The sequence below is a fragment of the Hyposmocoma kahamanoa genome, unplaced genomic scaffold, assembly GCF_003589595.1.
Source record: "Hyposmocoma kahamanoa isolate Upper Pololo Valley unplaced genomic scaffold, ASM358959v1 66, whole genome shotgun sequence".
NCBI classification, from domain to species: Eukaryota; Metazoa; Arthropoda; class Insecta; order Lepidoptera; family Cosmopterigidae; genus Hyposmocoma; species Hyposmocoma kahamanoa.
The window spans coordinates 13408790-13419662 of record NW_020653854.1 but is presented as its reverse complement, the minus strand read 5'-3'; the positions used below and the strand labels follow the sequence as shown (position 1 = coordinate 13419662).

The following is a 10873-nucleotide window of genomic DNA, read 5'->3' as shown; positions in this document are numbered from 1 at the left end:
TATTGAATTGATATTCAATTATTTTTTGTGAAATTACTCCACTAGTTCGTTATAATTATTAATACAAAGATCGAACACTCAGAAAAAACGCTCAGAAAAAATTCCTTCGATTGTTTTTATCGTGAATCGTAGTTTATCGATTCACGATAAAAACAATTTGGGCAATGAACTTTTCTAATTTGGTTTCTAATTTGTCTTTTTTTTTATGATTGAAGTGACCGGACGAACGAGACATGCGCCTGGTGTTAAACAACACGCCTAGTCATAGCAGTTGCAGTGCCACTCAGAGCTTTAAATCGCAAAGATCTAAGGGACACTGCCACTGCACCCGACACCTTAAGACATAACTTTACAAGTCCCCTGTGCCGGTAATTTCACGATACCGTTGCTCTGGTACTCATAGTACAGGAAATTAAGAAATTAACATGGATTTACAAATATATAAAAAAATACCTCACAGATCAGCTATTAATTATGATTATCATAGCAATAACAAATAAATTAAATTATTTATTGAACGTTAACAATTACCTTGACAGCACAGAACAGTAACGTATATTAGGCTTAAGTAATGGGCAATCATTAATTTAATTTATGCGCGACTTTAGAAGACATGATCAAATGAAGGAAATTTAAAGGTGATGATTTGCTCTTGACCACTACCAGAAGATACCTATTTAGTCGTACTTTAAGGATACTCGGGTAATATGTGCTCGAAAACACAGACGCAGGCAGGGAATTCTATTCTGCACATAATAAAAGATGACGAAAAGTCTTTAGTATGCTTGAAGGGAATATTGACTAAGTAAGAATGATATCCCGCGTACATCTGGATGTAAATATATTCCGATTCCATTTTATATTAATGGTGACTGTTGAATCCGGGTAGCAAACATCAACGTAGTCCAATACAAAAAGTAGAACGCACTGGGGCAGATTCTTGACTAAGTTCAAAGAAGTAAGTAATTGGACGCTATCAAAAACCACATAGAGTAAAAATTGATAGATATAGTGAAAATGTCAAACATTGATGAAGATAACTGAATTAACCACAGACTACATAAATGTGCAATTAACTATAGTCACAAAAATCTGAATAGGTTTATATACATTGTTTTGTATTGTTAATTCTAAGATTTCAATTGAAAGAAATAAATATAAAAATAATGTTTTTTGTCCGCAAGCCGACAATCACGAAGTTATTATACTAAATTACTATCTATCATCTATACAACCACAGAAGCACATAAAGAGTAGAAACAAAACACAAAATAATATTTTTATTTTATTTATTGGTTTTGGTAATATACCCATCCTAAACCAGTTTAACAAATTCATATATTTCAGCGCTAGAAAGGCTTGAAACCTAAATCTAAAGTAAAAAACTGTAGTAATAATAAATCATTTACAATTCAAATAAATAAAGAAATAATAAATGTTAAAAGAACTCTCTAATAAACAAAGTTCAAGTTATAAATCCAATGATAACTATAAATTCTCAAAAGTATGAACTAGGAAATAATAAATAAACAGTACAATTCCAAGGGTTTGAGAAGTTCTTGGATAGTTCTGGGAAAATGATAGCCTTATTATTTATAGCGCTATGTAATTAATACAATAAGCCGCTCGGAATGTGTCAAGGTCAAGATAAACAAGCGAAATAAAACATAAATAAGCGAATTGCTTAAAAAACATCCACGCCTAACGTGTAATCCGATAGCGGACTACAAGCAACAAGACAAGTCAGCACTACTTCCTTCTCGTAACATAAAACAAGATGATATGCAAAATCATCGGTTTCTACTAGAACGAAGAAGCTACGTAGCCATGTTCTTACAAGACAATATCAATAAGCACACACGTATAAAAACTTCTTGTTTTCTGCAAACCTCGAAAACAAAAATAGTCATATAAATTTATCTACCTATAATACTATTTCATCATAGTTGTAGTTCGTTTTTTACAGGTAGCCAAGCTCTTTACTGCTCTTATCAATTAGGTACTACTACCCAAAGTAGTTGACCACTGCGACTTTATTACCGATGTTTGCACACGGTGTACTTTAGCTTTATTTATTTATTTATTTATTTATTTAAACTTTATTGTACAATACACTGAAGTACAAATGGCGGACTTAATGCCATAAGGCATTAAAGCTTTATCACCATCTCCGACCACCATAACGCATAGAGATGCGTTTTGGTGGTCGGAGATGGTCAGAGGACTAGTCCAGTACTTAGACAATGAGTCTGCAGCATCATCTGGTCAGAAATTCCAACAGAACAAACCGACTGCCCTTAAGACCAGTTTTAGAAAACCAGATCATTATTTTGAGGCTATGTTAATATCTGGTTAATGCCCCGTTCTTAGCTCCGAATACGTCATTAAAGAACAGCTTTTTGCACCAAAATCTTAACGCCAGTATATCATACCCAGAAATATGCAAGTTCAGTTGCATCTATAGGCTATTTAAAATCTTGAGCCAGGCTGTTATTGGTAACGCCACCGAAAGGGCAAAGCTTTTTTAGTTCAAAGCAACCATTCCTGCAGAAATTACTGCAATTGTACTTTGCCCTTGGATGCCTTCATGTTCATGTGTTATAGGTAACAAGAAGTAACAGTGAGGACATTTTCTTGCTAACTGGTATTAATGCACAAACCATTACAATATGTAAAAACATTGCTACTTTAAATTGACTTAAATCAAAGGCACATACATAATTATCGCTGTATCGCGACGACACATTTATTATAAGACAATTACATTAGATTATGTCTTTTAATAAATAGAATCTTTTAAACCTTGTCCTTTTGTTTCTGGGAGAGCGAGACAGCTAATACCGGCAGCAATAGGAAATATTGCGAATATTACAGAAGGTACCCATTGTGGACTCGCATTAGCTATGAAAGGTGCGACCATTGCTCCCACCTTTGCCCCTGCAGAACTCATTCCATAAGCCATGTTTCTTATTGGAGTAGGAAACAATTCCGATACATAAACGTAAATTACGGCAAAAGATACAGTAGCACCACTCATACCAATGATACCGACTATAGTTGTAGTAATATGACCTTTAGTTGTAAAGGTTAAAATTATCATACACAATCCTGTGGCTATCATAGAATACATCGTACTGTATCGTCTTCCAAATTTCTTGTTCAGAAACATTCCTAACGGGTTGGCTGGTATCTGCAATAAGAAATAGAAACTAGAATGAAGCCAAAAGCTACTTTGATTAATATTAATGTTAAAGACTTTATTAATATATTGACGACCTCTGCGGTGGAGTGACTTACACTACGCTTTTAGTATTGCCATCACTGAGGTCCCGGGTTCAATTACCGACCAGGTAAATGTAGAATACTAACTTTTCTATACGTATTGTCTCGGGTCTGAATGTTTATGGTACAGTCGTTGTTTTCGATTTCCATAATACAAGTGCTTTAGCATCATTCAGATGACTTACTTTGGGATCAGAGCAACGTATACCTATGTGATGTTGCCTTATATTTATTTATCATTTATTTATTTATTCATGTAAGCTTTAACCACTTCATTTGTATTGTGTTAGTTAATAGTAGTAGTAGTACTCTGCAGGTTGTAACGAGATAAAGAGGTGTTCGTAATCGTAATGACAAACAACACAACAAAAAATAAATTTAATTTCACATAATAAACGATTTACAAAATATGCACGAACATCGAAATTTTGTAAAATATTGTTTGCTAGAGTTATCTGTTAATAATTTTATATACCATAGATTACCAGCTGAAGTATTATCGAACTTTTTTGTTAAAGCCTGGAACAAAAAATTCGCCTATATTCTAAATGATTATCGTACTAAGCACTTATGGTTTTTGTGCCAATTTCGTTTTATTTGAGTATATTGTGGAAATATAAAATAACATAATAACACTTATTAAAACGCATAGTTTTAAGATACCCAAATTTTAAACATCTAATTGTTCGAAACTTCGACAATCATAACTAAATTTAAAATGCCCAATCGTTAAAATATTATATATAATAGTCTGAAATTAGTAAAATTGGAATCATTTTGATTATATTGTATATCTAAACAGAATGAGGAAAAATGAGTACACACATCTTGACATCAAGACCGTGTTGTGTAGCGTTCTCAAGGGGAGGCTTATATCCAGTAGAATTTTTTTTAAATATTTTTTTATGATACCACGTGACGGGACGAACAAGTCATGCGTCACCCTTACCCTTCAAAACCGAAACGCAGTAATGTTCACATTATTGCTTGGCAACAGAAAGGGTATGGTGGCAGTACTTCCCTTAACAAACTCTGTCACAGGGAGCTGTACTGCTACTACATGCATAGATAGGGCGCACTATAAGTTTCCGGAACTGACCACTTCCATAAACAATATTTAAAAGTAATTACCACATTTGAAAATGGAACTCTTTGGCTGTAGTGTACAGTTTGTTTCATCTGACTGTCACTTGTGTTTAAATTGTGGCGTCATTTTAGAAATTGGTTGTCTACATCACCATGGATTTAACTCGTGAACATTTTCGTCGTACGATTTTCTACGACTTTAAGTGTAATTTAACAGATCAGCGGAGCTTCACTCGGCTTCAAACTGCTTTTGGCGATGAAGCACCATGCAAGACGACTATTTATAGCTTGTTTGCAGAATTCAAACGCGGTCGTGTAAATCAGCAGTGACGAATTTCATGATAGTCGCCCGTCCACTGCTGTGAACAACAAAAACATGGATGCTGTGCGCTGTATGATCAAAACAGACAGGTATGTGACATACCATGAGATTTGTGCATCTTTATGCATAGGCATGTGTCAAATACAATCAATACTACTCAAACATTTGGGTGTGAAACAGCTGTGCTCTCGGTGGATCCCACATAATTTGACTGAGGCTCAAAAAACGGATCGCGTCACTTGGTGCAATGCCATGCTTACCAGATTCAACGAAGGGGCGTCTAATTTGGTGTGGGACATAGTAATAGGTGACAAAACATGGATTTATAGTTACGATCCCAAAACAAAGCAGCAATCGAGGGTCTTTCGAGATGAGCCGAAACCAACCAAAGTGGTGCGCGTGCAAAGTGCCTCTAAGCGGATGATTACTTCTTTTTTTAATTAAACTGGACACGTGGCTACTATTGCTTTGGAGAATCGTTGTACCATGAATAGTGATTGGTACACAACCATTTGTTTGCCGGAAGTTATTGACAAACTCCGTAAAAATAACCGTAAACGCCGTATCATCTTGCACCACAATAATGCCACTTCTCACACGGCCAGATAGACTAATGATGAATTTTTGAAGGTGAACAACGTTGACCTTATGAGCCATCCCGCGTTATATATACAGTTCCAACCTTTTTTTTTTTTTTCTGGCACCTTGTGACTTTTACTTCTTTCCAAAAGTTAAGAACCAGTTATGCGGTCAACGATTTTCATCACCTGAAGAGGCTGTGGAAGAGTATGAAAAATGTGTTTCAGAGATTGTCACGGAGGAGTGGCATAAATGTTTTCAAAATTGGTTCATTCGTATGAAAAAGTGCATTAACGCTAACGGAGAATATTTTGAGAAACAATTAATTAATTTCTGACCATTTACAGTACTTTTTTCTTATTCATTCCGGAAACTTATAGTGCGCCTCACGTATAAGTTGATGAATGACGATGTATGCTATTGAAAATTTCTTATTTAAATATGTAGCGCGTTCGCCAAAATCTCGAAATGGTTTGCGAATTGCAGCTTAATCAGCAATGAATACTTATAAATTTCCTTATAATTCTATATCAAAAATAATGTACCTGAATTAGCCCAAGTATCGCGGTGGCAACATAAATGTTAGATCCAACGAACGTCACATATTGAGATATGCCATAATAAATAAGACCAACTGCAAACCAGACAAAAAAAGAGAAGATCGTCCTCAAACATAAATCCCTAGTTCTGAACAAGTCCAAGTACGTGGCTTTGGAGTTAGATACTTCAATTGGAACAAACTTGGCATATCCCATGACATTATCTCTTATTTCAACGGTGTTTAGGTTGTTTCTGAAAGAAAAAAGATAGGAATACTTAAATAATTTTTTTAATAGAAATATCTCTAAGAATAAAGCAAAACATTTTATTACCTGTGTGATAGATAGAGACTAGTTATTCTAGTCGCTTGAATCGTTAATTATTGATTTCCTCCATTCGATATAATTATATAGGTGTTTATCATTTTATAACCTCGTAAATTGCGCCAAAATTTGGAAAAAGAAACGCAAAGTAACGACTAATTTTAAAAAGTGTTTAGAGCGAGAATACTTTCTATTCTCGTATGTTCTATGGAGGTCTCCATAGAACATACGAGAACATAGAACATTCAGATTCCTTAATTATTATAATTGCGATATTAGGATACAAATTGTACTGTTTTAAAATGCCTCTTTATGTAATAAGTACCTCTTAGCGGCACCCGTTATCACTTCGACAGCCTCCTCAACTCTACCATTAGCAATCAACCATCTTGGTGACTCAGGTAGCGATAAAACTAGGAATGCAAAAACGGTTGACAGAAGACTGAATGCAAAAAGATACATCTGCCATGAAGTGGAAAAATAAGCAAAAGCTGCAAGTGTTGCTTCTGCAATGCCATCAGGAATTACTGTACTGCAGCCAGCGATTTCTCTGAGAACAAACGAAGCAATAGATTACTATGTAGACACAAAGTACTGGATACAAGTGGTTTATTTTTAGAGCAACCATTACGTGAAATACTTTTTAATTCACAAAAGGAAGTCATGAATTTTGTTTTTATATTTTAAAGGTATCATACATCTACATAAGCTATAGTGTTAATTTCAATGGTATACCTGTACTCCGATCCAACGTTTTCCAAAACGAACACAATGCTTATTGCCATAATACCTCCAGAAGCTACTCCAACAACAAATCGCAAGCAGTTGAATACGAAATAGCTCGGTGCGAACGATGCGCTCAGCATGAATATAATGTTGATGAAACACGAGAACAAGAGAGCTATACGACGGCCATACCTAAAATAAATAAGATCATCACGTATATATCGACGTTAAACAAGCAGACATTAGTCGAATTTTTAGACGTCACAATTACTTCAGTACAATTATAGGGTTTTTCAATAAGGGCGGGTAGATGTTGAAATGGAATAAAACAAGCTGTGTGTGAGGTATTAACAAAATTATTTTTTTATTTGAAAGGCCCATGTATGCCATTAAGTATGGAATATGACATCATGCAAATGCCCGCCTCGCCTTCTTACGGTGGCACGAATCCGAGTGGTCCAATTTTCAATGACTCTTCCGCATTGATCGGGCTAAATTTGAGCGATGGCCTGTGTTTTGTTCACCTTTAGGGCATCGGTCGATTGCGGTTTATTTGCACAGACCTGCGACTTCAAGAAACCCCACAGGAAAAAGTCTAGCGGGGTCAAATCGCATGACCTTGGAGGCCAATTCACATCACCCCTGCGAAAGATAACCTTACCCTCAAATCGTTCATGCAGAATGTCAATCGTGGCATCCGCTGTGTGGCACGTAGCGCCGTCCTGCTGGAACCACATGTCGTCTAGGTCCATATGGTTCAATTTGGGCCATAAGAAATTGGTTATCATCGTTCTGTAGCGCTCGCCGTTGACGGTGACCGCCTCACCAACGTCGTTTTCAAAAAAGTACGGACCAATGATGCCGCCGGCCCAAAATCCACACCAAACGGTAACTTTTTGAGGATGCATTATCACCTAGTGAGCCTCGCGTGGCTTGGTGTCGTCCCATATAAGGCAATTTTGCTTGTTAACACAGCCATTCATCCAAAAATGCGCCTCATCACTAAAAATGATTTTTCGGCCAAAATTGGGGTCCTCTTCCAAACGATTCGAAACCCAGTCAGCGAACAAACGACGTTGTCTATGGTCGTGAACTTTGAGCTCCTGGGTCAGTTGGATCTTGTACGGGTGTAGGCCCAAGTCCCGACGCAAAATTCGCCAAGTTGAAGTCTGCGAAAGGCCGAGTTCTTGTGCACGGCGAGGAATCGACTGCCTCGGGTTCTGCTTTACACTTTCACGGACCGCGCCGATGTTCTCGGCCGATCTTGCGTTCCTTGAACGTACGGGTGTTGGCTGATTGTTTACTGAACCGGTGGTCTCAAATTTGGCCACCAAAAGTTGAGAAGTCGACTGTGAAGGGCCACCACGTCTACCGTAAAATGGGCACAATGCGCGCAACGTTTGCATTAACGAACACTCATTTTGATAATAAAGTTTTATCATTTGAACGTTCTGTTCAATCGTGTAACTTGCCATAATGATTTGGCATAAGCAACTGAATAATATACAAAAGATTTGACAGATGTCACCAAAACAAAATGGCCGCCACGGGCCGCCAAAATCTACCCGCGCCAATTGAAAAACCCTTTATAACGTAAATAACATTAAGTATTTGGACGTACTACTGTAATTGAAAGTATACGCATATATTTGAAGTCAGTGGCATTTGTGACACTTTTTTTTCAAGTAAGCGGTTTTCATAATAATAATAATAATAATAATAATAACGCTGTGTGCGTTATTATTATTATTATTATTACTCATACTCAACATAGATTTCAGGTTTCGTCTTTTAATACACCGGACTATTTTACGATTCTAAATAATTCTTTTTTAATACACACCTATCAGAAATCCACCCAAAAAGAAAAACTCCCAACAATACTCCAAACATTAAAACCGTCTGTGTGAAACTGGCCAACCACGCGTCTTCGCAAACAAGATCAAATTCTGATATCAACGTTTTGTTGAAAATATTATTAACGTACTCATACTGAGAGCAGTCTTCATAACAAACCGAAGAAGTATCATTGTTAATGCAGTGTTTTAAACCTGTTTCAGTAAATTCTGCACATGAAAAATCCGTTGCTGGAGTCAAAAATATAATAGAGAATATATTCCACATTGCAAGCAGTCTTGTAGAAGCAGCAATGAAACAAATTGTCGCCTGCCATCGTCCAAAAGATCCAATACATTCATCAATGTAATCACGGTCTTCATCTATAATTTCTTTCGTAGACTTTTCACGGTCTATATTATACACTTTGGATATTTTTTTGGTCACCATCATTTCTTGTCTAACAAATATATTTTTATGATAATTAATAAATTTGTATGATCTGGTTAGATTTGTTAGCTTTATTTCTGAAACTATGTAAAAATTGTTGTTATTTCAATTTCCTCCAAATGTTCTTATTTTTAGGTCAGTGCGTTAATTGTCATGTTTTACCTTGAATCTGTGAGCACTAACTCTTGTTTGTCTATTTTATGTTGTATATTACTATCACAATCTCAAATATGTAAGAGAAACACGTCTCTACGAAATTTTAAATCAATAACACAGACTACCATTCTTTGTAAAAGATAAAGAAACACTAATCGGCAAGACTTAATTAAAATGATTCAAGTAAAAATAGATACGATGTTGTGTAAGATGACGATTCAATCGCTGGGAAATAGATGAGCTTTTAAAACGCATTATGCTAATTTTAAATTTCTTTCTTACAGCATTTGAAGGTCTTGGACAGACGCGAGACACGTGATTAATTACGTCAGATGAAAACTATTTATTTATATCTATAAGAACAAATTAACGCGCAAAAGCAATCAACATTAGTGGAGAGAGTGAGAAAGATATTTAATTTTAGGAACAACATTCTCGACAAGTTTTCTTTGTGTTTAAAGTTTGTAGCCCGATTCAAAATTCTGATTGTTGATTTGAAATTAAAATTATATTATTATATATTTTGTTAGAAATGAAAATGTTTATTTGTGTGATTATCCAAGAATTTGGTAAATCACATAAAAATATCACAACAATCTACCAATAATGAGTGACAAATATTCTCATGCAAACTACTACAAATTATGGTATTTAGTTTGCGTGTTTTCATTTTCATGCTCCAGAAACACTTTTACGGGCAGTTGCTACATTTAGAAGTACAAACTGTTTTAGTATAGAACATATTTTGGCAAAAAAAAATATTACAGTGAATGAAAAACAAATTGATTCAAGTTGTTTTTGGTAAGCCAGAAGCTTAAAAATACCTTAGTAAACCTTACAAAAAATCTTCAAAGTACTTAACACAATTACCCACTAGTGCGTAAAAACTTTTACATTCTTTCTATTCAGAATTTTAGAAGTCGGATTGCCCAAAATTACAGGTTATACGTCCCTTATGGCCTCTGTTATAAGCCACGTGATTGGCCAGTTAAGAGACCTATTACGGGCCTACAGGTAGATTATTACGCGCCCTCATCATGTTTAACGTAACGAGGACCTTGTACTAAAGATTGAGATGATTACTTTAGTAATATGATACAGAGGCCTTAGCAGCATAAATTGTTCGGAACATACTTGAAAATTGATGGATTGTTTCATTGTAATTTTGTGCTAAATCTATATAACACATTAATGAATAAAAGCTGACGCTTGCCAATATTAACACTGTTAAATTTCTAACAGTACTAGGGTCGGTACTTTTAGTATCTATAACATGAAAGTTATGTATGGAGTCCCTACGGGTCCATATTAAGTCTGCTTTTGTGATAGTACCTACACTCGGTGTTACGAATAATTGCTGGTAATCACATTAAAAAATCTTCTTTTTATTGTCATTAGACAATAAAAACCAGTAGTATTGCGCTCTTAATCTCTCTCTTTAGCTCCTTTGTTTATTTTGTTCCAACAACTGTACATACAGTCTCGCAGAATATTCCTTGATCACGGTGAGCGAAACCAGCGTACGTATATTACGTAAGTACTTATTTAGGACACCGCAATAATACCTACCTAC

The 10873-nt window shown here is 35.6% G+C and overlaps 1 protein-coding gene across 1 annotated transcript; it reads right to left on the bottom strand.

Moving 5' to 3' along the window:
* Nucleotides 1-2337: 2337 nt before the first annotated feature.
* On the bottom strand, nucleotides 2338-9144 carry LOC113231902 (solute carrier family 22 member 15-like). The gene is made up of 6 exons (XM_026466443.1): nucleotides 8702-9144; nucleotides 6868-7050; nucleotides 6458-6682; nucleotides 5815-6061; nucleotides 3758-3801; nucleotides 2338-3209 (listed from the first exon to the last, which is right to left on the bottom strand). Exons 1-6 carry the CDS (start codon nucleotides 9142-9144, stop codon nucleotides 2780-2782), a joined length of 1572 nt encoding a protein of 523 aa, XP_026322228.1. The 3' UTR covers nucleotides 2338-2779.
* Nucleotides 9145-10873: the final 1729 nt, after the last annotated feature.

Coding starts and splice junctions, on each gene's coding strand:
- LOC113231902 (XM_026466443.1), bottom strand. CDS start 9,144: ATGGTGACCAAAAAAATATCCAAAGTGTATAATATAGACCGTGAAAAG. Junction 6,062..6,457: donor ATAACGGGTGCCGCTAAGAG/GTACTTATTACA, acceptor TTTTTCTTTCAG/AAACAACCTAAACACCGTTG. Junction 3,802..5,814: donor CGATACTTGGGCTAATTCAG/GTACATTATTTT, acceptor TTTTTGTTCCAG/GCTTTAACAAAAAAGTTCGA.